Source organism: Megalobrama amblycephala, linkage group LG9 (assembly GCF_018812025.1).
Source record: "Megalobrama amblycephala isolate DHTTF-2021 linkage group LG9, ASM1881202v1, whole genome shotgun sequence".
In the NCBI taxonomy this organism is placed as follows: Eukaryota; Metazoa; Chordata; class Actinopteri; order Cypriniformes; family Xenocyprididae; genus Megalobrama; species Megalobrama amblycephala.
Window position 1 is genome coordinate 5,071,126 of NC_063052.1, and position 25,679 is coordinate 5,096,804.

The window sequence follows — 25,679 nt, forward strand, 5'->3', positions numbered from 1 at the left end:
TGAAAAGTGAAAAGAAAAGAAAAGAAAAGAAAAGAAAAGAAAAGAAAAGAAAAGAAAAGAAAAGTGTTCTTTAGACTAGGTTTTTTGGGTTTTGGAACCTTTATTTTTAAGAGTGTAGCCCAATTAACCCAATGACACGCATTTACTCTGAATGCATTGCTGAATAGAAACCACCAATAAGCACAGCCTTTGATGACTGATGACTTCCTTATGTCAAAAAAGAGTACAAATATAAAGTACAAAACTTTTGTCTCAAACATAATGTTGGCTAGTGGTACTATGTCCCTGCATCTCTTATTCTTGTTTCAAAATGATTTTCATCAGAACGTATGTTCATGCGTCAGCGTGTTGACGTCATGTTCCCTACCCTGAAAAATCATACGAGGTCGAAAGAGGAGGGGTTTGTACTAGATGAATGACTGTTTGAAAGGGGGTGGAGTATCTCCTCAATTACTATTACACCCGGCTGATACAAGGATCTGTAGAAACACAGGTTGATTCCAAAGAAAACTGCTTACGCGAACAGGATTGGTGTTTTGTTTTGTTTTTTAAAATCAAGCTGGTATATTTTTGTTTTCTTCCTTTGTCAGTATCATTCAGTAACTGGGTTCATAGGAAAGCTGTAAACGATTTTAAACGTAAATCTTCAAGAACGAGATGGCAAGAGGAGAGGGCGCAGAGCAGTACTCCAATGCAAGTCTTCTACAAAAACCCAGCCCAGATGGAATCAAATTGGCAGCAAAGGTAAGAAACTGAAAATTATTAATGCTTTCATTCAGTTATAAGTTAATTAACAGCCCATATAGTTCACATTTCTCCGTTGAACAGCCATGTAGGAGTGGCTCGTGCTGATATACGTGTCATTTTCGTCAGGTTAAATTGAGCGCGCACGCCCCGTCAGCATTGCTCGCGAAACGTTCAAAATCAACGATTTTCACATGAATTCTCTTACTGTTTGTTGGTTATACCACTAGAGTTGTAATTTTATCACATTTCATCGCTCGTTTACATAGTAGACCGGTGTCCGAGTTTGAATGGGAGTCGCTGGCTGAATTCACCGCTGCTGTCTGTGAGAATAGATTAAAATGTGCCTTTAAATAATTTTAAAACCAAAGACTGCCAATAATAGAAATAAAAAATTTAGAAAACTCAATTTCTTGTCCAAAAAGTGCATGAACGCATCTCGAGCTTTCAATGCTTTTTGAATGATTGAAAATTAATGCACACCACCACCTAGCTTCATGCCAACACTACTACTTTGAGGTTTGCATTTATTTTCAATAATTCTGTCATCTTTCGGCAATTATTCCTTACTGAAAATTTTAAATATAGCAATAAGTCTACCAATCAACAAGGTGTAAACATTTGAATGTGTAATACAAAGTCATAATTAACTGACCCCATATGAATCCAAGTCTAAATTACACATGCACACATGCCACATCATCAGAATGAATAATCCATGCAAACTTAATTTTAAACAGTCATTTGAGTTTATGAGGTTGGTATTATGTGATATGACTTTACTGCTGTAAATCAGGATATGCTTTTATTGCTAATGCAGATAAGCTAAATTAGTCATATAGTTGCTGCATACCAAAAAGGCTTTCTGGTAGCTCTTAGATGATCTCTCTGTCCTTATGTTGTGCATATGGTTAAAGCGCCATAGTGATATAGCTTTATAGCTTATCCTGATCGTTGCAAAGATGAAGGGAAACATGACTTTTTAGAGGGTGGCATCACAGTTCCTTGAAATGAATGATTGGTGTCTTGAGGAATGTCCTGTTCAACGGCAATATTACACTGTTTAGTGTCATTACAACACCACTGAGTGTGTTTCTACACTTCCTTGACCTTTTAGCAACTTTATTTACCCCAAAACTGTGTCTTGGCATCACAAACGAAGACCGCATGTGGTCCAGAATTAATGAAAGCCCCTCTCACATAACAAGCCAACAAATCCTCTATTAACAGTCCTTAGTGAAGTAGTATCTTCTGCAAATAATTGTTCTCTGTTTCTACTATAGCACTGTCATCCATAGGACTGTAATCCAGTGTCTTCACTGACGTTGGTGTGTTAAGATTGTACCAGTGTCCTTTAACATGAGTTAAAGGTTTTATGGGAACACTATGTGACTTATGGTCCGCACATTGCAACTTTAATGGTTTAATTTTGGAGGATGCATATGACAGACACTCAGCTGTTACTTACTAATGTATTTGTCACCAAAACTGACTGAAAATCACACCCTCACATTACTTGATAAATTACTTAATAATTGACCCCAATGACTATCTCTGAGACTTTTGAAAAATGCTGATCTGCCGTGTGTTGACGTGCTGATGTTAATCGCAGAACGCTGCCTATCTCATCTGATGTGTTTAGAGGGATTTCTTACTTGAGAGCTCATATCTTGACCCAAATATACATGTTTGTATGTGAAATGAGGTTATGTTTGGATTAGGACCAAACAGCAAGTCAAGCAGAAATGCATAGTATTAGCATAATTAAAATCGGCGCTTGTCTCAGAGTGGAAACCCTAGCCATTCAACAACTTAAGCCAAATTACAAGCGTGTCTGGCCATAGTGAGCCTATTTACACCACAATTGGGTTAGTTTAAATCCCAATTGAGAGACTCTGTACTATGAACTTAATTCTGCATCCCTAATATGTTTTGAACTATTTGTAGTTTTTCATTTATGAACATCTTGTTTCTTCTTCTTTTTATAAATAGCGTGAATCAAAGGGCCGGCTGTCGGTGTGCAACAAGTTGTGTTATGCCGTTGGAGGAGCACCATATCAGATAACAGGATGTGCAATCGGCTTCTTCCTTCAGATCTACCTGCTGGACGTTGCTTTGGTGAGTAGAGCTCTGTGTGATTGATTTTTACTTAATATCGATCAACTGATTTATCAAACTGTGAAAATTAAATTGTCTGTACTTATCACTTTCATGTCTTTTTGTTTTTGTCCCATTACTTTCTTTTTCTTAAAACCTTTTATTTACTTTTAACAAACCATTATCTAACATAAAGTTAGCATGAATATAACTGGTTTATTTCACTGCATTCATCAAAAAAACTAAATGGAAAACTAGGGTATATGGTATTTAGTTGACCTCCTTAAACTGACATTTTCTGAAGATGAGCTACTGAACATTTTGTTTTTAAGATAACGTGCTATTTTGTACCTTGTATGTGTGGAAAGGCCCTCATAACAGAAGATCAGATTGACTTGTAGAATGTAGAATCTGATTGTGATCCTCAGGGGGCATTGGGTTTCTTTTCAACCCCTGGTCACATAGTCCGAGATGCCAAGTACAGTCACAAAAGGGGAATTGTACTGGAAAATGAATGGTTTTGCAAAGGTCGTTCATGCCATTAACTTTTGGGGGCTACTGTAGTCTTGGCAGGCTGATTGGCCAGATTAAAGAGTCTGAATAGGATTGTTCTAATAGCCTTCAGTGTTTATCATGTAACTACGGACTACAATAGACAAGTTCCCAGTGTGAGTTCTGGTAATGTGTTTAATCCCATAATTAACAGTTATTCTTACAATGGACAATGTCAGCATGAAGCAGTTAATCTTTTCAACATTTCAGAGTCTTCCAGCAGTTTTAGAACTGTGTTGTACTGGAAGTGAAGCTATTATTCCATTTGCTTGTCATGTGGTTTATGATCTCATGTATCTCAAGGTCATTGGACAGGCCCCATGTGCTCCTCTTGAACTTTGTAAAAAGTTGTTATGGTTCACACGCTGCCTAGCTCTCTAAAGAGCTTGTAGATTTATTGTGAGAAGTTTATATCCTCAGCTGATATATAGTGGTGCATATCTTTTGGAGATCTTTTGGATCTTTTCCAAGATCGATTCCCAAGATCGAAGTCTTATGTTGTTTTATTTATTTATTTATTTTTTATTAATCTTTCATGTTATTTCACCTGTTTATTTTAAGTTATCATTTAGTCCTTTCTAATATCGAATACGTTTGTGGAAAAATCTCAACCAGTGATGTGTGTTTTAAGGTAATGACATGTTGATCTTTCTCTTTCTTGATAGTTGGACCCATTTTATGCCTCCATCATCTTGTTTGTGGGTCGAGCATGGGATGCTATCACGGACCCTACTGTGGGTTTTCTGGTCAGCCGGAGTCCCTGGACCAGATTTGGACGAATGATGCCCTGGTATGTCTTTCTCCACCTTAGTTTAGTTAAATTGGATTTCTCCAATGCTTTACTGTGCACGTATGTGTGAAATCTTACCTTGATGTTAAAATATGTGATGCACTGAGCAAGAATGAACAAGAACAGAAACTTGTTTAAGGAGCATGTTGACTGTAGTAACTTTCTGCCCTTCTTGAGTTTCACAATTCTACCGTCCAATAACTCAGTGGCCTCTTTTGTTGCGTTTAAAATACGTCTCAAATGAATCTCTCTGGTTTGTCATTTGCTTTGTCTTCTGACCCATTTCTCTGTTGTTGTGAAATATCAGGAGGTGTAGTTTAAAAGTGAGAGAGCCAAGTGTGTCTGGTGATGTTTCTAAGTGAGAGGACGCTTATGGGCTAAGGAAAGCCCCCTGAGCTCTCGTGGGGACTTTAGGGGCGTGATGGGCGTGGGTTTGGATCACCACAGTAGCATTTCCTTTGGCCAATTTGCATTTTCAGCCAACCAATCTGATTTGATTTTACATCACATGCATGACTAAACCACTTTATCAGTGTCCTGACAAGAAACATTTGCCATTCAACAACACAAAATTAGTTAAATGCTTTTCTTTCTTAACTAGTGTTACAGAATTTTATTAAATATGGAGGCAAATGTTTAAGAAACCAACATTTGGTCCCAAACTAACTACTGAATGACAGCATAATTTAGGCTAAAATTTAACTCAACCCTGTTACTCATTTTAGTGTAGTTAAGTGTGCATTTCTTGTAATTTCCTTAGTTTAATATAACTTCTAGCAAAAACAAAATCACAGTATTTAGACGTCCTGAATGTTGGTAATTTGGTAACATTATCTGTAATGACACTGATGCTTATTGAGGTGTCTGCTTGTGTGGTTCTCTAAACATTGAAGGCTTTTGGGGTTTGTGAAAGTCTAGTTGGGTTTACACATAGAGGAAAAGGGGTTTTAATCAACCAATGAAGCAAATCATCAATTTAAAACCATTTTCCCAAGGTGTTTAAAAGGAAATAAGTCTAACACTGTCTAAGACTGTACAGAATTTCACTTTACTCAGTCTTATTTTTTCATATGATGGACAGTTTGAAGTTTTGCAGTCGCCACGCTTCTTCAACCCCTTTAGAATTAGGAGGTCACTCGTTGTATGAGTAACTGGAAAACCACTTTGAGGAAGTGCTAGGAACAGGGGGTTGGGCTGAGGAATGTGCGTCTCCATTCTAACTGGACACAGGGCATGTTAAGGAATCTGGTAGGTAGCTGGTGAGAAAGTTCTGCTTTAATGAGCTCAGTTCAGTGACATTGAATCTGAGCAAGATGGTAGTATCCTCTCGGGATGGTGTCATTAGAACATCCCTAGTGATGCCCAGATCTGTGCTATGAGACAGGTTTGTTGGTATAGTTAGGGGGATATGTGTGAGAGAGGAGACTTTTTTTTTTCCCCTAAGTACCCCCGTGGAGAATCATATGGACCACAAGCCTGTATAATTGAATTTTCGCAATGCTTGATCACACGCATTATTAATAGTCACAAGCATGTGAGTTAAGCTATCATAATCCTGGCTGGGAATTCATTACAAGGGTTAGTCATATTTTCATTGGTAAATGAAATGACATGAGTTGGAATACTGTTAAGAAAATGTCAATATTTGAATGCATAAAAGTCTCTGATAAACCACAGAATTACAAAATTATCAGGTGTAGTTCAGCAAATAGCATGAATAAAGAGACATTTGTCTCGTGTTCCGGGCTCAGGCGGAAGAAATTCCTTTTTCGTGCTGCATGCCTTGGGGGCTGGGAGATGTTTTCAGATTGCGGCTCATGAGTGGTCCAACCCTCAACACACCACCTCTGTCATCCAATCAGAATGAAGGAAGGCAGACCAGCACTGCCTGAAAGACTAAAGGCGGCATACAGAGCGCTGTGGGGTTATTTTAGTTCAAATGCCAGCCTTGCTGGTACAGTGAGATTTGTTACTATTTTAAACTGCTAACTAGCTGCACCTTTTTGCTACATGTGTGCACTTGAACATTTGTTCAGTCAAGTCTTTTTCTTGCTTTCTGATTTAATATTTTAATTAAATACAAATTTATAAAAGATACTTGTGAGAAATTTAAAATATATGCAGTGTATTTTCATAAATATGTTTTAATAGACTGAAGAGATATTGAATAATAGTATTATACTGTAGTATTATAGTAGGATAAAATATAAAGTCAAAATGACTGTCGGTCATTAATGATGGCAAATGATGTTTGAGTTTTGTTTCTTTTAGTTCCCAAGATATTACCGTCAATGCGCTCTTATAACTTTCAAACCAACAAACTCAGTCCACCCTTTTGGCATATTAGGGTTATGTTGACAAATATTTGTCTAGTGCAGCCAAAGTCTAATATGAATGTTTGCAGGGTGAACTTTTTATAATGTTACCTTTGATAATTATAATTTACCATTTAACCATATTTTGCTCTTAAAAGAGGCTAAGATGCTTGTTTTTGAACATGCATGATGACTATAGTATCACTGAAAACATTTGAAATGCATATTTGTGATATTTACATCTTTCTGAAGGTATTTGTGCATTCAAGGAAGTAGCATATCTCAAGTATCAAAATTCACCACAGTGCCTTGCTAAACTCGAAACGAAACCCGAACAGGTTCCATGCAGAACGCCGGGTAAAAATCTGTAGAATGGCTTTAGTATTACACTTTTGAGTACTGCAGTCTAACTGGTATCTGAAGGCATTATAGAATTAGCCAAAATATTTAATAAACATACAGCAAGGGGGTGGAGAGGGGGCGGAACGTACCAACTGAATACAAACATTCACATTCTGCGTAAATCAATGCAATTCTGTGGGCTCCGATTCTGTGAAGGTCTACTCAATAAAAACTGCCAAGTGAGGCGCCGCTTTTTCCATAAATGTTTGTTTGGAAATAATGTTGGGTTTTACTACTCGGCATGTTGACTCACTCTACCCGGAAAACAAAGTGTGGCACCATTCAATTCTATGATGCTTAAATGGTATTTCCTTGTACAGAATTGACAGATACTGTAAGAACAGACCCTGTATTTCCACCTAAGCATCCTGTTGGATGAACAAAGACAGGAAGTTATCCAATCAATTCTTTCATCTCTTCATGTTCAGCAGCTTGTGAAAACATCATAGCTCTTAGTCATAGAAAAGAGGGAACGGAAATATGGTGCTTGACAAGTGACGCAACACCTCACTTAATGTACTTCAGCTATGTGAATTCCAAAACTCATGTGGAACCAGAATCTCAACCTTGTAGTTTTTTTCAATTTTTTTTCTTTTTTTTTAATAAGTTACCTTTTGTACCTTTTTACTAATGTCATATATTTTCCATACAGGATCATTCTCTCTACCCCATTTGCTGTGCTATGCTATTTTCTCATCTGGTATGTGCCGTCTGTTGAGCAAGGCAAAGTTTTCTGGTACCTTATCTTCTACTGCTCCTTCCAAACATTACAGACGGTGAGTAACCATTATATCCGACCATAAGTTGTAGTCGGTAAGGTTTTGCGTAAATTTTCTTTGACCTTTTGGCATCTTGTGTTTCCCAAAAAACAGTGCTTCCATGTACCGTACTCTGCTCTTACCATGTTTATCAGCACAGAACAAAAAGAGAGGGATTCGGCCACAGCCTACCGTGAGTTTTAAAGCATCTACAGCTAGCTATGTCATCTGTTTCCCATTTGCACAACTAACCACTAATCTATTATCACAGGAATGACTGTTGAGGTTTTGGGCACACTCATTGGCACTGCTGTTCAAGGTCAGATAGTGGGAATGGCTAATGCTCCCTGTATCAGCTCTGGAGAAGACCTGAACTCCACAGATCTACAGGTGACTCCTGAGGTCAACATCACTGAGCCTCATGTTTCACTTCAGCACCTGGTAAGGATTTTTTTTTGGGGGGGGGGTGACTATTAAAATTCTTGTTATATTGGTATTAAATGCCTGGTCTCTTATGGTTCCCACAGAGAAATGCTTATATGATTGCGTCTGGTGTCATCTGCTCCATTTATGTCATCTGCGCCGTGGTCTTGTTCCTTGGTGTGAAAGAACGAAAAGGTAAGTGCTGGTACAACTGTAAAGATCCGACAGTTCCAGAAATGAAGTTTTCTGCTTTTGATGTAATTAAACTTTTTTTTTTTTTTTTTTTTTTTTTTTTTAAATGAGTCTCTAATGGCTAGGCTGCATTTATTTGGTCAAAAATACATTACAACAGTAATATTGTGAAATAATATTTTTACAAATTAAAATAACTGTTTTCTATTTTAGAATATTTTAAAATGTAATTTATTCCTGTGGTGCAAAGTTGAATTTTCAGCTGCCATTACTCCAGTCTTCAGTGTCACATGATCCTTCATAAATCATTCTAAATTATGCTGATTTGCTACTCAAGAAGCGTTTCTCAAAATTATCAATGATAATTATTATCAATTATCTGATAGATTACCCTTCTCCAGGATTCTTTGATGAATAGAAAATTAAAAAAAAACAAAAAACATTTTAACAGTGTAAAAGACATTACTGTCACTTTTAATCAAATTAATGCATCCTTGCTGAATAATGCATCTTACTGACCCCAAACTTTTGAATGGTATTGTAGATTCTTTTTTAAAGACCCCATAAAATAAAAATAAGTCTTACTTTAGTTATGAGATCTTCTAATATGCTAAATGTTGACAAAATTAACTTTTTGTATAGATATATACATTTTAACTTTATGCAAACCATTAATGCAGGAAAGCGATTAAAAAACAAACAAAAAACAAAACAAAAAAACACACAAACAAACCAGCCAACGTCATGGCTATGTAACAACTGTAAAGCCTATTGGCTGTTTTTGGGTTTTTTAAATGGGGGAATGCACCTTTCAATATATCTGGTTCAAACTTCCTGTTTCAAAAGGAAATGTGTGAACCGTGCTCACCAAGCAGTCTCATGTGCTTGATTGCAGATGTTCCCTGGGCTTTTCTACACTGCTCGGGTTACTTTGAGTCAGTATTTGGCCCACAAGCAGAGCTCAGCTGGTCCCAGGGAAATGCCAGTGAATAAGCTTAGCAGGGTGATTAGCTTTCACAGCACAGAGAGGTGTCTAAATGTGGCGCATGGTAAAAGAAGGTCATTATTGGTGTTCTCCAGAGTAGTTTATTTTGAACCAAAATATTGAGCCTTAACAAGAAGCACTATGTACTGTAGTGAGACTGTTGTGAGGAAAGACATGCACAGTCCTGACTTATCACGCCTGATGATCATGAAAGAGTACAAGCGATTAAACAAAATTCTTTTCATGGGCAGCTTATTTTGGCAGCTGATCAGCATTTACAGATTGTTTACTCCAATTCTCTTTAGTAGGCTAACACCTGAAAATTGGTTGGGAAAAGTTAATTTATAGCAAGCTTAGTCTTGTTCATTTGTTGCAGCAGCATTAACTGCCCTTTGTTTGATTTAGTGCCACTTTCCATCATCTCACCTTGCCTCTCTCTTCTTTTTGACAGAGACCTGCAGGGTTAGGACTGAGCCCATGTCATTTTTCCAGGGCATTCGTATGGTAATGGGCCACGGTCCATATGCCAAGCTGGTCATGGGCTTCCTCTTTACCTCTCTGGCCTTTATGGTGAGTCCTTGTGCAAATGATTTAGGTTGAGCCGTGGTCATAAGCAGCCACTGTTGCATTTGGCAAACTCTTTATTTGTTAGGTTTTGCTAATGTTGTCTATACATATTTTTTGCAGTTTCTAGAGGGAAACTTTGCACTGTTCTGTAGCTACACCCTGGGCTTTAGAAACGACTTCCAAAACATCCTGCTCGTCATTATGGTAAGCATTATAAAGGGCACAGTCTTTTAAAATGTGTTTTGAATGTGCTTTTTGAAGACTATAAAGACTCTATATTGTCTGTAAAGATAGAGGTGTCATTGTGGGGTGATTAAAAGTTAAATTTTGACTGACAAGTGTACAAAAGGAAATTATTATTATTATGGGTCTGTTATATAATGCATTTGCTATTTACGTTATACAGGATCTATTTGGACTGTCTATCTGAACAGGCTAGTATTTTCATTATTGCCCCTTAACCAACTCACAACTTGCGATTTTACCCTCAATATCATAGAAAAGTAGTCACTATCAGGAGTATTGGAGACCAAATTATTGTTTGAGGAAGAAAAAGATGTTCATCAAGTTATAGAGAACAAGAATGTCTTGTTCTTGGGCTATTGTCCTTGATTGGAGGGTTCAAAACCCATATTCATTCAAGAATTCATGTTCAGTATGAATAGAACGAAGCATGAATAGAACATTTTCAGGCATTGTCCTAAATATGACATACAAGACCACATTCCAGTGTTGTTATCTGAAAGCTTTCTTGTCAGCAAGCATTCTTGGGAACCTGCATGAATACAAAGATATCTACTTTGTCAGATACAAAATCTCAGCTAAAGCTTTATGCACGTTATCTGTCTCGAAGTGCAGTGCATTAACTGTAGTTACAAATATCATGGAGAGGACTCCCACAGAATGTGATGATTTTGTCAGTCAATAAGTCTCTTAAAATATCACTTAATTTGTCCATTTATAACAAATTAGTTCAGGTTGTGAAATGTTGCAGTTAATGGCTTTTTTTTTTTTTTTTTTTTGATGGTTTTTGTCATACTTTTTACCTTGAAAAATACATAACTATTTTGAAAATAAATATTAAGTGTACACTTGCATGTATTAAAATTCCATTGGAAAAGTTATTTAAAACCGTATAAAAGTAACTTGAATAGAACTTGATGTGTTTTAAACTAAATTTTCAAGAGATTTTCCCTTCTTTTTTCATCCAGCACACTCATTAAGCCAATTCTATTTCCATTTCCTCTATTTTAGCTCTCCGCCACACTTGCTATCCCATTTTGGCAATGGTTCCTCACGAAATTTGGCAAGAAGACTGCTGTGTATATTGGGACTACAGTAAGTATTGGGAGTGGCACACAAACCTTTAGTTAATTAAACTTACTGAACTACAGCGTCTGTCATCTAATGAATACTTTTTGATTCCAGTTACTGACTGTTTAAATTCTCTTTGCAGTCTGTGGTGCCTTTCCTGATCTCTGTAGTCTTGGTGCCAAGCAATCTTATCGTGACGTACATTGCATCTTTTGCTGCTGGAGTCAGCGTTGCAGCGGCCTTCCTCCTGCCCTGGTGAGTACCCTCACGATTATAAAATACTAGGGGTGTGACGTGACACTTGGCTCACAAGACAAGATGAGACACGAGATTGGGTTCATGAGAACAAGATGAGATTTTTAAGAAATCCTCAATGACAAAATTCATGATTGGAAAATGGCTGGAGGTGCATTTAGAAATGTTTTAACTAATCATATTGTAATGAATGTCATTTGACAGTATGAATTATCATATGCATTGCAAGATAACAATTAACAAGCACTGTAAAAGGTTTTGCCACAAACTCTGAAACACTGACTGGCTTCTCTCTTGTATGATTTCACATGAGTCTCTTCAGACCTTACTGTACATGAATTGAGCTTCCAGAACTTCTAATTGAGGCTGTGTGATCTCGTAATTGAACCCCTTTTAAGGTTTTTTTTTTTTTTGTTTGTTTGTTTTTTTTTTTCTCCCTTAGTCTTATTAAGTGCAACCATAGTACACTCAAAGTACACTCTTAATATTCAAAGTGCAAACCGAGACCAGGGCAAAGAGGTGGTTACAACTACACATCCCAGCCTAAGGGTGTAATCCCACTAGGCACGGTTGCTTTGAACCGTGCTTGAGCACAGAGCAAACGTGCCTAGTGTGAGTACACCCTTAGGCTGGGGTGTGTAGTCAATTAGCGCTCACACTGCATGCGAACCGCGATCGAGCCCAACTGATCCGTGCTCTGGCCCACCTCTTCCACGCATGCCAGGGACATCTAAATGAACCGTGTCCGGGCACGGAACGGAGCATCGGGGGTCAAGTGCGCTCGGGCAAAGTTCAGAGTGTCTAGTGTGAGTACACCCTAAGATAGGTTTGATTTTAGGAGGTTCGATAATGTATGTGGTCTAATTTGCGCGTTTTACTTTTGCTTTCGAATTTGTGATCGCACATGCTCTGTGAATAGGGAGCGGTGGTGCTGAGTGCGTTTTCTACAAGATAAGACATTTATCAGACGATTAGGCTCTGTTGTGAATTCTCCGCCATGGTCTTGTCAGTCATCTCGTCTTACTCTGGTCGCGTAACTGTGATTCCTGCAGCTTTTGCTGGATGAGCAGAGCAGACGTTTACAATTGAAGCAACTGTTATCCAACTGTTTTTATTTCTATAAAAAAAGGCGAAACGACAGTGGAGGTGGTGCTGCGGTGGGCACCGTAATGTAAACTTAGCGGTGGCATGTTCTATGCCTTACGCCTCTGTCATGGCGATTTTCGCCTCAACGAGAAATCTCATCACATTTTAATATCGAGTCACACCCAGGGTTGGGCAAAAATACATAAAAATGTATTTTAAAATAAAATACCAAATACCTTAATTTTAAGTGTATCAAAATAAACTACAAAATACAGCAGCCACACTATGTATCAAAATAAAATACTGTATTTTTGTATTTTAAAAATACTAAAAAATACTTTTACAAGGGAGCATTAAAATTCTTCGCCAACCTTCCATCAATTGGCCCATTTGATCTATCCCTTCACCATTACACTGACTCAGCTGATTAAGTAAACAATGTTTGATAGCACCAGCTTTTCTCTGCCAGAGTCATGCAATAAATCTGACATATGCAACCAGTTAAAGGCACAATATGTACAGTAGGAATTTTGGATTAAAATATCCAAAAACCACTAGAACGATGTTATATATTTTGTTGACTTGTGTACTTAGATTATCCCAAATGTTTCCAAGAATGTTTAAATCCAGAGAAATATGCAGTTTTAACCAGGACACGGGCCGTGCCCGTGTGTTGCCTATCAATGACATCATACCCGCGTTACCCTTGATTTCCGGTTTTATTTTGTAGAAACCATGGAAACACCAAAGACGCATTATATTCCTCATCTGTCTAATAAAACATATGTTTTATTAGACAGATGAGGAACTGTTTGGATTTATTCATCGACTGAAAACTAATCATGTTATATAGCTTCTTGTTTAAATCTCGTTTTCTTGATTTACCGTGAGTATCATGTTTTACCATGACTAATATCGATCTAGCTTACTGCAGTGTGCGACAAGTGTCTCATAGCAGCTGCCAATCGAATGCACAGAGTAGCATTATAACAACTTTCAAAACACAAATGTATCTAATATGATAAACAGCGCTGGATTAGCCCACATACGCTCGACCAAAAAAAAGCAGAAGCGGCGACTGGGGCATAATAAAAGTTCCGCTGCTCTCAAGGCATGTGTCGCGCTCGTCTCATTAGCAATCGCTCCAGCGGTCTTGTTCAGCTCCAACAACACTCGCCCTGCTCTGCTTCATACTACAGTAACGTTAATAATCTCATCCATGAACATGATTTCTGCCCGAGTCCTATCCTGATTCTTTTCCACTGACTGTAGATGTGAAAACAAAAAAATCCCATTATTCCACAAAATCAAGGATAAGCGACTGAATAAGTGACCGAATAAGCAACCTCTAGCGGCAAAAATTTACATATTGTGGCTTTAACAGATCAAATATTCACATATCCCTGTGATCTCCCAGATGAAGGTTAGTTTTAAAGTAACCAACAGTTTAATTTTTAACAGTTTGCGAATGACTTATAATTGTATCCTAATTTAGTTACTTGGTGTTTGGTAATGAAGGGCCTACTTCGCATCAGCAACACTGACTCAATGACAAACAAGTCAATCATAAGAAGACAACTGATGGTTCCTGTATTCATAGCAACTAGTTTATAACTAATAAATCAATTGATTATTAATCAGAAATATAGGGGGCTGCTGCTCGGTATAATAGTTTTCAAGAACATTATGTAAATTGGTAAACGATTTAGCCTAGGCTACGAAACGAACACCAAAACTTAACATCTGTTCTGAATAAGTCTGGGCAAAAGTCTGAGCAGGCACCAATCAGAGGTTGCATTTTTATGATGTCATCATGTAGACTTCTTACAAAGTATTTTAAAACTACAAAAATACAAAACACTTAAGTATTTTGATACAAAATGCAAAGCCATTTTCATCAACCCTGTCAAATACAAATTACAAAATAATATTTTGTATTTGAAATGCGTATTTGAAATACATGTATCATAAATACTGCCCATCCCTGGTCACACCCATATAAAATACACAAAGTGTATGTGTATGCTTCCAAATTTTATGTACAGTATTCATGTTTGTTTTCCTATGTGTTCAGGTCCATGCTTCCTGACGTTGTGGATGACTTTAAAGTCCAAAATCCAGAATCCCAGGGCCATGAAGCCATCTTCTACTCCTTCTATGTGTTCTTCACCAAGTTTGCATCTGGAGTCTCCTTGGGGGTCTCAACTCTTAGTCTTGAGTACGTTTCCACAAACGCATCCACGGTCTTGTACACGAAATCCTATTTGAAACCATCTTCTGTAAGCTTGCAAAGTTGGATTAGAGTCTGCACGATCCAATAAGCCTGGCTTTTTGTTTTACTTTTACTGTATGAGAATCAGTCTGGCCTCCTAACCTTCTTCAGATATAATGCGATTAGTGCCTCTCTTATGGGTCTTTTAGCTTTGGAGACTGTGACCGTATAGGACAGTGTTTCATGTGAGATTCAGTGATCAGTCATGAGGTTGGATTTATCTGAATGAACATTAATAGCATGCTAATCTCTCATTTCTTGCTCTTTTGAATCAGTTTTGCCGGCTACGTGACGAGAGGTTGCACGCAACCCGCCGAGGTCGATTTAACCCTGAAGATCCTGGTGTCCGCTGCTCCGATAGTTTTGATCATTATCGGGCTGCTAATATTCATCTCCTATCCCATCGACGAGGAAAAGAGACAAGGCAACCGCAAACTTCTTAATGAACAACGGTAAAACCACCTATTGATTTTTACCAGTCTTCCAGTCACATGTCTTGCTTGAAGAAGCTAAGCCAGCTCAACATTCTTGAAATCTTTAAATTAACTTGGTACTTGTAAAACTCTAAAGCTGATTAAATGGCATTCTTGTGCTTCTTTACAATATTTTTGGCTGTGACCCATTGATTTTACCTAACATTGTCCTGTGTGACTTTTTCAGAGAAAATGAGATCGACTCAGAAGCAGACTCCACTGAGAACAATGCGGTTTAACAGGACAGTGTGCCATTTGCAATCGGACCAACAGAGCCAAAACTTTGAACCAACCATGCTGCCTTCTGGCTGAAAACTTCCACCAATATCACGCCTACACAACAGCGGATCAACTTTAAACGTAGCCTTTGCCAGCTCAAGTTCAAAGTGCCTTGCCATTTCCAGGTGCAAGTGCTAATGGACGCTAGAAATGTTTCTCTGAGTTGCACAAAACCGAAGGGAGGGCGGGCTTGTGTGTTACCAGTATTTGTGCTGCTCCCTGGCATAGGATCTCAAAGCAGTGTCCAAAAACAGCGAGCTTTTGATAAGCACAAATCTAAAACTGCACTAAAAAAAAAAGATCTGAGGTGGGACATGTCTACCGTAAGAAGAAACTTGAAACATTTAGAAAGGTTTTTAGGTGCTAAAACCAAAAATGCATTTCAATCATGATTGAAAAGTACATTTTGGGATGAATATCTGTGAAACTGTACACTACGCAAGTAATGTTTGTACGTAATTTAATATTTATAATACTTTTTGTGCATCTAACTGAATAAGCAAACTTGAAACCATGAGACCTAAGGGGTTTGATTACATCAAACCTTAGTTTTGCGCACAAAGGGTTATTGTTTGTTTCTTGTATTACTGTTCTTCGCGCACCCCTTCTATTATGTTCCCTTTTTATCCGTTTCCGCTCTTTTGGGGCATACAGAGCTCTTTTAGAGGGATGCGCTGAGGGATAAACTTACAGATTTGATCCTCGATGCTTCAGATCTGCTGACAACTGAGGCAGTGAACTAGCAATGGGGTTAAAATGCATTATCAATTGCTTCTGGTGTGAGATTAAAGATTATTTAAGTATTTATTACTTTTGTTTTAAATCATATGTTGATTTATGTATGTTTCTCCCCTCTTCCTTAATCTAACTTGTTTAAGGGCCTCAGTCAGTATAATAAGGGCAATTAGAATAGTTTTCACTGCTGAATTATATCTAATATGCAGTTAATTCCTATGGAAAAGCCAATCAATGTGTTTTACAGGTGATATTGCTGTTTGTTTAGGTGTTAATCTGATTTCTGGTCTGTTTACTTTGTGTCAGTGTTCTTTTGTTTGTCCATATAGTAGTCGTCTTAGAAGTACCCTTGCTGTATAGTAATAATTAATGTCAGTTCTCTGCCTGTAACTTTTGTCAGTTATTTGAATGCCAAGTGTTTCCACACCATGTGATGTGATACATGTACATAGACCATGACTTTTCATTTTCTCTCTGGGGAAAATGGAATTGCTTGTAAATAACATTTAAAGTGTTGTAAAGTGCTGTATGTTATAAATATGTACATATGATGATATGCAACAATTTTCTAACAACTGTCAATTTTGTATTGATGCATCTGTAACCTTTCTTGTTCTCATTAACACCAGTTTGTGGCTAAATGTTGCGATTTCCATATTCTGGTATCAAAAATTACAGTTATTGTATATAATAAATATGCTGATGTTTGTACAGATTTTTTTTTTTTTTTTTGGATGGATGGAATAAATGTACATGTGTCTAGTTATTTAAATTTGAAACTGTTTGTTAATAAACACTAAATAATATTGAAGAATCATCTGCTTTTTTTCTTCATGATTACACCTGACATAAGCCCTCTTTTATAATAAAGTTTGGAAACATATATAGCGATATAAAGAGAGATTTCTGTAATTTTTCAGTGTGACAATGACAATTGTATCTATTTATTTGACAAATCGTGCGAAATCGGCAACCTCTAAATCGCAAAGTTCGATTAGTAGTTAGTTTGGTTTCTAATACTACCACAGATCCACCAAAGTGTCATTATTCCGTTATAAATTGTCAGTATTGGTTGTGAAAGACATGATATTGCGTCACCTGTTACCTGTGCCGGTGAGTAATACTAAAAATATTTTAATTCAAAAAGGAAAGATTGACCAAAAAAAAAAAAGAAAGTCATGAACGTTTATAATGCGGCTCAGTGTAGGAGCGCCCCCTGATGGAAATAACCAGCTATTGCAATGGATCGCAGTTCGGTGTTCTTCAGTTGATTACTCTTCCTGTTGATGAATTGCTGGACAATTGATTGTTCAGAGCTGATGCAACACTACCACATTACAAAGCGGTATTTAAAACAAAATAAATAATATTAATAATAAATATTAAATGCATATTTAGTTAGATTCATCCACTATATTTCACAGATATATATCCAAATATTTGTATTTAATTTGATGATGCTAACTTTTATTCATTGACATGTCTGTTAGGGCTTTTATTATGAAATACGTGATGAAATCTTGTTTCAACCGGAAGAGCCTGTCACCGGCACACACGTTTCTCAGCAATAACTGGTGAGATTGTTAATTTAATTTAATATATTTATAGCTTTTGTCGTCGCTCATATTATTCACTGACATTACAAGATAATATTAAATTTTATGCCGATTGATTGTCTGCTTTATAGTGTTTCTATCATTCCTTGAAATGGATATTAGAGAGCTCATCCTCAGCGATTCATTCATAGTGGTCGTCACCTTTTTTAAGCTATGGCAGTTTTGACATATGTTTTGACATATGACTGGCACCAGAATCACAAGTAGAGTTCATCTTCGTTATTGACCTATGTCTGTTACTTAATTTGTACAGAAGCAGCAGATATCATGGGAGAGCAGCTGAGTCCTGATGAGAAGTTCCAGCTCATCAGCAGGAACCTTCAGGTAAAAATAGTAGAGCCGTTTCTGGAATCTTCTGTGTTGTTTGAGATTCCTAATGTAACAGCTCAAAACATATTTAAATTAAATAACAGTAACATGTTTAGGGAGCCTAGCATATTTCTAATTTTATTTTTAAATGCGTATGGAGTCCCAAACCTACAGAACAAAAAGTAATACATATATATATATATATATATATATATATATATATATATATATATATATATATATATAATATTACACGCTACCAGTCAAAAGTTTGGAAACATTACTATTTTTAATGTTTTTGAACAAAGTCTCTTATACTTATTAAGGCTGCATTTATTTAATAATAAATACAGACATTTTTTTATTTTTATTATACTTTAAAATATAATTTATTTCTGTGACGCGAAGCTGAATTTTCAGCATCATTACTCCAGTCTTCAGTGTCACATGATCCTTCAGAAATCATTCTAATATGCTGATTTGATACTCAGTTATTATCAATGTTGAAAACAGTTGTGTTGCTTAATATTTTTTTATAACCTGTGATACTTTTTTCAGGTTTCATTGATGAATAAAAGGTTAAAAAAGAACAGCATTTATTCAAAATATAAATCTTTTCTAACAATATAATTTTTTACTATCACCTTTTTATCAATTTAACACATCAGTGCTGAATAAAAGTATTAATTTCTTTCAAAAAAAAAAAAAAAAAGAAAGAAAGAAAAAAAAAATTGCTGACCCCAAACTTTTAAATGGCACAACTGTTTCCAACATTGATAATAAATCGGCATATTACAATGATTTCTGAAGGATCATGTGAAAATCAACATATTACAATGATTATAAGTCATAACTGAAGACTGGAGTAATGATCACAGAAATAAATTATATTTTAAAGTATAATAAAATAGAAAACCATAATTTTAAATTGTAATAATATTTCACAATAATATTTTTTTTTTTCTGTTTTTATTATGAAATAAATGCAGCCTTAATGAGCATAAGAGACTTTGTTCAAAAACATTAAAAATAGTGGTGGTTGTGTGTGTGTGAATATATATATATATATATATATATATATATATATATATATATATATATATATATATATATATATATATATATAATATTAGTAAATAAAAAAAAAAAAATTATTAAAAAAATTGCAGAAAATAAAAAGTAATTCAAAAATAAATATTGGATTACATTTAAAGTCAATCAATCAATCAATCAATCATTCATTCTTTCTGCAGGTTTAGTCCTTCATATCTGTTTTGTCAATTTCAACATACTGTTTCTGCCACTGTTGTTTTCTCAGGAGGTTCTTGGTGAGGAGAGATTGAAGGAGATCCTGAAGGAGAGGGAATTGAAGGTTTACTGGGGAACAGCAACCACAGGCAAACCCCATGTGGCTTACTTTGTCCCCATGTCAAAGATCGCTGACTTCCTTAAGGCGGGCTGCGAGGTTTGTCTTTGGCGTTCTGTATTGGTTCTGAATTACTGATGTCAGCATAAAAGCACTTATCATTGGTGTGTATACCTATTTGTGTTTCTGTTCTATAGGTGACCATCCTCTTTGCTGATCTCCATGCCTACCTGGACAACATGAAAGCTCCCTGGGAGCTGCTGGAGCTCAGGGTGAAGTATTATGAGCAGATCATTAAGGCCATGTTGGAGAGCATTGGAGTTCCCCTTGACAAACTCAAATTTGTCAAAGGCACAGACTTTCAGCTCAGCAGGTAACCGCTCCTCTTTATTTAAATACTGTATAACATTGGATGGTAATTGACCAAGAACATGGTTTTATATATATTCCAATCATTGTACTGGTAAATGGTTTTTAAAGATTAAGAAAGAATATAAAGAAAGCAAATGCAAATTACAATGTCTTTGTATGGTTGATCCATTATAGAGAATACACTCTGGATGTTTACCGACTGTCATCCATGGTCACTGAACATGATGCAAAGAAAGCAGGTGCTGAGGTGGTCAAACAGGTTGAGCATCCTCTTCTGAGTGGTCTGCTGTATCCTGGACTACAGGTATGCAGATCGTCTTTTGCTAAACGTTTTTCAAAAGATTTTTTTTCTATATTTTTATTAAGAAAGGATACATTGAATTTATCATAAGTGACAGCAAAGACATTTACATTATTTGAAATAGGTTTTTTTTTAAAGAATGCTGATTTTTTCAAAGAATCCTGAAAAAAAAAATGCATCAGAGTTTCCACAAGAAAAAAAAAGTGTATTTCCACAAAAAATAAAATAAGAAGCACGACTGTTGAACATTAATAATGCTAAGAAATATTTATTGAGCCGCAAATCAGCATATTAGAATGATTTCTGAAGGATCATGTGACACTGAAGACTGGAATAATCATGCTGAAAACTCAGCTTTGCCATCAGATGAATAAATTACATTTAAAATTGAAAACAATTATTTAAAAATTGTAATAATCCTTCACAATATTAGTATTTTTGCATTTTTTTGATCACATAAATGTACTTTTGACTACTTTGTTCTCCTATTTAAACATACATTTCATAAAGAGTAGATGATCTTTTTGTGTTCTGTTTATTATTCTAATTTGCGGCATATTCCAGACTGTGATATTGTTTTGTTTTTTATTATTTCCATCAGGCACTGGATGAGGAGTACTTAAAAGTAGATGCTCAGTTCGGGGGTGTGGATCAGAGGAAAATATTCACATTAGCAGAGAAGGTACATTTGATGATTTTAAAATGTGCACCTATACATTACTTCCTATACACTATGGTTTTACTTTAGTGTACCGGTAGGAAATCTCACTGTATTATTACAATATTTACAATACTTGGAATTTGGTATTTCTACTGGCACACTAAAGCAAAACATATAAATAATGGTCTTAAAACAAATTTTTTTGTGAAGCATCTATTATTCCTAGACTTTTGCATAGTTTATGTGTGAGTTGGAAGGGACAGGCAAGTGTGGACAGAATAACAGGCTGAACTACCATGCTATTTTTCTACCATGCTATTGTACTGTTTTGATGCTGATCCCCATAAATATGTGTGTGGGCATAGTTGATGGGTATATTTAGTTGTTTTTTTGTTTTTTTTTCTCTCTTGCAGTACCTGCCCTCTCTTGGGTACACCAAACGTATCCATATGATGAACCCAATGGTGCCTGGACTGACCGGGGGCAAAATGAGCTCTTCAGAGGAGGTACAGTACCATAACCCTAACCTTTGAAGATTCATATAATCAAAGAATCTTATTGATTTGATGGGATGGGATAATGGCTTAAAGGTGCCCTAGATTCAAAAATTGAATTTACCTCAGCGTAGTTGAATAACAAGAGTTCAGTACATGAAAATGACATACAGTGAGTCTCAAACTCCATTGTTTCCTCCTTCTTATATAAATCTCATTTGTTTAAATGACCTCCGAGGAACAGGCGAATCTCAACATAACACCGACTGTTACGTAACGGTTGGGGTCATTAATATGTACACACCCCCAATATTTGCATATGCCAGCTCATGTTCAATGCAGTACACAAGGTCAGCCAGTATTAACGTCTGGATCTGTGCACAGCTGAATCATCAGACTAGGTAAGCAAGCAAGGACAATAGCGAAAATGGCAGATGGAGCAATAATAACTGACATGATCCATGATATCATGATATTTTTAGTGATATTTGTGAAATGTCTTTCTAAATGTTTCGTTAGCATGTTGCTAATGTACTGTTAAATGTGGTTAAAGTTACCAACGTTTCTTACTGTATTCTCGGAGACAAGACTCGTTATTTTCATTTTTTAAACACTTGCAGTCTGTATAATTCATAAACACAACTTCATTCTTTATAAATCTCTCCAACAGTGTGTAAAGTTAGCTTTAGCCACGGAGCATACTATCAAACTCATTCAGAATCAAATGTAAACATCCAAATAAATACTATACTTATGCGATTAGACATGTTGCATGACGAACACTTTGTAAAGATCCATTTTGAGGGTTATATTTGCTGTGTGAACTTTGTTTCTGGTGTTTAAGGCAAGCGCGAGCTCTTGGGGCGTGGAGCACGAGATTTAAAGGGGCCGCGTACCCTGAATCCGCGCATTTATAATGATAGACAGTTAAAAAAAACAAACTATGGGGTATTTTGAGCTGAAACTTCACAGACACATTCAGGGGACACTTAAGACTTATATTACATCTTTTGAAAACATGTTCTTCGGCACCTTTAAGCTCTTGTATGTCAAACTGATTCACCAAGATTGAACATTCTCAAACTTTCATGTCTGACACCAGGAATCAAAGATTGACCTGCTGGATAAGAACCAAGAGGTGAAGAAGAAGCTAAAGAAGGCTTTCTGTGAGCCTGGAAATGTTGAGAATAATGGAGTTCTGTCCTTCGTCAAGCATGTGCTTTTCCCGCTGCATTCAGGTAAGCTCAGGCTTACTTTAGAAAATGTAAACATCTAGTTAAGTGCTTAATGATGTGTTCTTTTTTTCAGAGTTTGTGATTAAAAGAGATCCAAAGTGGGGAGGCGACAAAGTCTACACTGACTATGAGGAAGTGGAGAAGGACTTTGCTGCAGAGGTATCTGAACCATGCTTATCTTTAATGTACAAATGACACGTTTACATAAATTCATCATATGTTGACACCTGCACTGCTTGTACCTGCAGGAAATTCATCCTGGTGACCTGAAGGCTTCAGTAGAGTTAGCTCTTAACAAGCTGTTGGACCCCATCAGGAAGAAGTTTGAAACCCCAGAGTTGAGGAAACTGACAACATCAGCTTACCCAGAGCCCTCTAAAAACAGTGGGTGAAAATACACAATGTGTAAAAACACAATAAATGACCCTTATCCCATTTAACAATAAAATACAAATGAGTGCTTCTGCAAGTTCTAAAATGAGTTTTAGGAAACGGAAGAATTTGCACATTTACACACAGTTTGATTGTCATTGCTTCACAGAAGGAGGAGCGAAGGGCAACCCTAAACAAACCGCGGATGAGGAGGAGGTCATCCCATCCAGACTGGACATCAGAGTAGGCAAAGTCATCAGTGTAGAAAAGGTAGAGGCATCCAGCAATAATTTTACGATTTATTTTTCCAATAAGAGGATGTTTGAATAACCTTTTTTTCTTTACCTTTTAGCATCCAGATGCAGACTCGCTATATTTAGAGAAGATTGATGTGGGGGAGGAACAGCCACGGACTGTAGTGAGTGGACTGGTGGCCTACATCTCCCAGGAGCAGCTTCAGGACCGTCTTGTGGTGTTGCTATGCAACCTAAAACCCCAGAAGATGAGGGGGATTGAATCCCAAGCCATGCTGCTCTGTGCTTCAATGTTAGTAGGACTGATACTCCTTAATTCAACTCTTTCATTCAATTAGTCAGAATGTTCTTATAGTAAAAGTCATCTTGTCTTGATCTTTCTAAATGTGATGGCCTTCAGTGAGGGAGAGCCCAGGAAAGTGGAGCCTTTGGATCCACCAGAAGGTTCAGCACCAGGAGACCGTGTTTTTGTTGAAGGTTATGAATCAGGCAAACCAGATGATGAATTGAAACCAAAGAAAAAGGTGTTTGAGAAGTTACAGGTATGTGAGTTTTATATTTTTGTACGCAAACACTCTTATTATGGTATCACTGTGTCTTATTCTTGGTTGTATGTTTGTCTGATCTCTTCAGGTGGATCTGAAGATCTCAGGCGAGTATGTTGCACAATGGAAAGAGCAAAATCTGATGACCAAACTAGGACAGATTACCTGTAAAACACTGAAAGGTGGAAATATTAGCTAGACCGTCTTCACCATTTTTCTCAATCTTCAAAGCTTGAGTTTCCATGACAGCCCAATATTCTCATGACAATTACACAGTGTCAGGTGTTACTCATCATAGCCATCAAAAACTGCTAACTGACTTTGATGGAAAAACAAATGGCTTGTAATGCCATTATTTAATTTCTACTGTCTCATTTAGCCATATCAACCTGTAAATGATATAATAGCACATGATTACTGCAGCAGAATACATATGGGTATCGTCTGTGCTTTACATTGCATGTATTGCTGTCCAAGATGTTTTACGCATTAAGTACTGCAGTAAATAATATCATGCTCATTTGTTTAAATGACAAATGAAGAATCTTGCAGGAGTTCATCTGTTGTCCTCAAACTCAGGTCTTCCTGTGGTGCCATTTATGGAAATAGATCACGGTTTACAATGATCAGTCTCCATTCTGACAATTTTTTAACTATTTAAACATCAATGGAAACGGTTCAGACATGAAAAACCTTTATAGGTAAATACTTTAGGATCAGTTTAGCTTAGTTCACAAGGAAACACCTCAAATTTCATGCAATGTAACATTTAGAACTCATCTGATGTTAACCAAACTCATTGAAATAAAGATGATTCAGAACTATTCTTTCTATGTCTTGATGGAAATAATTATGGAAATGTCTTCAAAGGTACCTTGGCAGTTTTTGTCATGATCTATTGAAAATGAAATGAAAAAGAAAATAAGAATTAATGCTTGATTAATGATTATAGGAACTATTCTGTAACTCATTGGTCTATTTTGCTGTACTGAAAAGCAGCTTTACCAGAGAACATGAAAAGGTCTTCTGTTTGGTGAAACACTGTATTTAGTTTGATGAATGAATAGTTACACAGCATACATTAAAGGGATAGTTCACCCAAAAATGAAAATTTGATGTTTATCTGCTTACCCCCAGGGCATCCAAGATGTAGGTTACTTTGTTTCTTCAATAGAACACAAATGATGATTTTTAACTCCAACCGTTGCCGTCTGTCAGTTGTATAATGCGTGTCAATGGGAATTCCATTTATAAGAGTCAAAAAAACATGCACAGACAAATCCAAATTAAACCCTGCGGCTCGTGATGGCACATTGATGTCCTAAGACATGAAATGATTGGTTTGTGCGAGAAACCAAACAGTATTTATATCATTTTTTACCTCTAAAACACCACTATGTCCAACTGCGTTCAGCACTCGGTTAGTGAGGTCTGATCGCGCTCTGACAACGGAAGTGATGTCTCGCACTCGTTGAAGCAAAGCGCGAGATATCACTTCCTGTCATCAGAACGTGTTTTTGACCTCACTAACCGGATGTGCAGGGCAGTTGGACGTAGTGGTGTTTTAGAGGTAAAAAATGATATAAATACTGTTCGGTTTCTCACACAAACCAATCGTTTCGTGTCTTAGGACATCAATGTGCCGGCATGAGCCGCAGGGTTTAATTTGGATTTGTCTGTGCGTGTTTATTTTTGCTCTTTTATAGATGAAGTTCCCATTGACATGCATTATATGGCTGACAGACGGCAACGGTTGGTGTTAAAAATCATAATTTGTGTTCTACTGAAGAAACAAAGTCACCTACATCTTAGATGCCCTGGGGGTAAGCAGATAAACATCAAATTTTCATTTCTGGGTTAACAATCCCTTTAATCAGACCAACATTACATCTATGGTGGTATGGGGGACAAAGGC

The 25,679-nt window shown here is 36.7% G+C and overlaps 2 protein-coding genes across 2 annotated transcripts; both read left to right on the plus strand.

Annotated features, from left to right (window-relative positions):
* Positions 1-433: 433 nt before the first annotated feature.
* Positions 434-17,045, plus strand: mfsd2ab (major facilitator superfamily domain containing 2ab). The gene is made up of 14 exons (XM_048201296.1): positions 434-744; positions 2,737-2,862; positions 4,059-4,183; positions 7,553-7,676; positions 7,773-7,851; positions 7,930-8,099; positions 8,186-8,276; positions 9,710-9,828; positions 9,946-10,029; positions 11,080-11,163; positions 11,282-11,394; positions 14,555-14,698; positions 15,028-15,204; positions 15,413-17,045. The coding sequence occupies exons 1-14, from the start codon at positions 658-660 to the stop codon at positions 15,462-15,464; spliced, it is 1,575 nt and encodes a 524-aa protein (XP_048057253.1). The 5' UTR covers positions 434-657; the 3' UTR covers positions 15,465-17,045.
* Positions 17,046-17,729: 684 nt separating this feature from the next.
* On the plus strand, positions 17,730-24,588 carry yars1 (tyrosyl-tRNA synthetase 1). The gene is made up of 14 exons (XM_048201295.1): positions 17,730-17,813; positions 18,109-18,179; positions 19,483-19,629; positions 19,728-19,903; positions 20,077-20,206; positions 20,805-20,885; positions 21,278-21,370; positions 22,461-22,596; positions 22,667-22,752; positions 22,842-22,977; positions 23,135-23,235; positions 23,318-23,511; positions 23,620-23,761; positions 23,853-24,588. Exons 2-14 carry the CDS (start codon positions 18,123-18,125, stop codon positions 23,961-23,963), a joined length of 1,590 nt encoding a protein of 529 aa, XP_048057252.1. The 5' UTR covers positions 17,730-17,813; positions 18,109-18,122; the 3' UTR covers positions 23,964-24,588.
* The last annotated feature ends 1,091 nt before the right edge of the window (positions 24,589-25,679 follow it).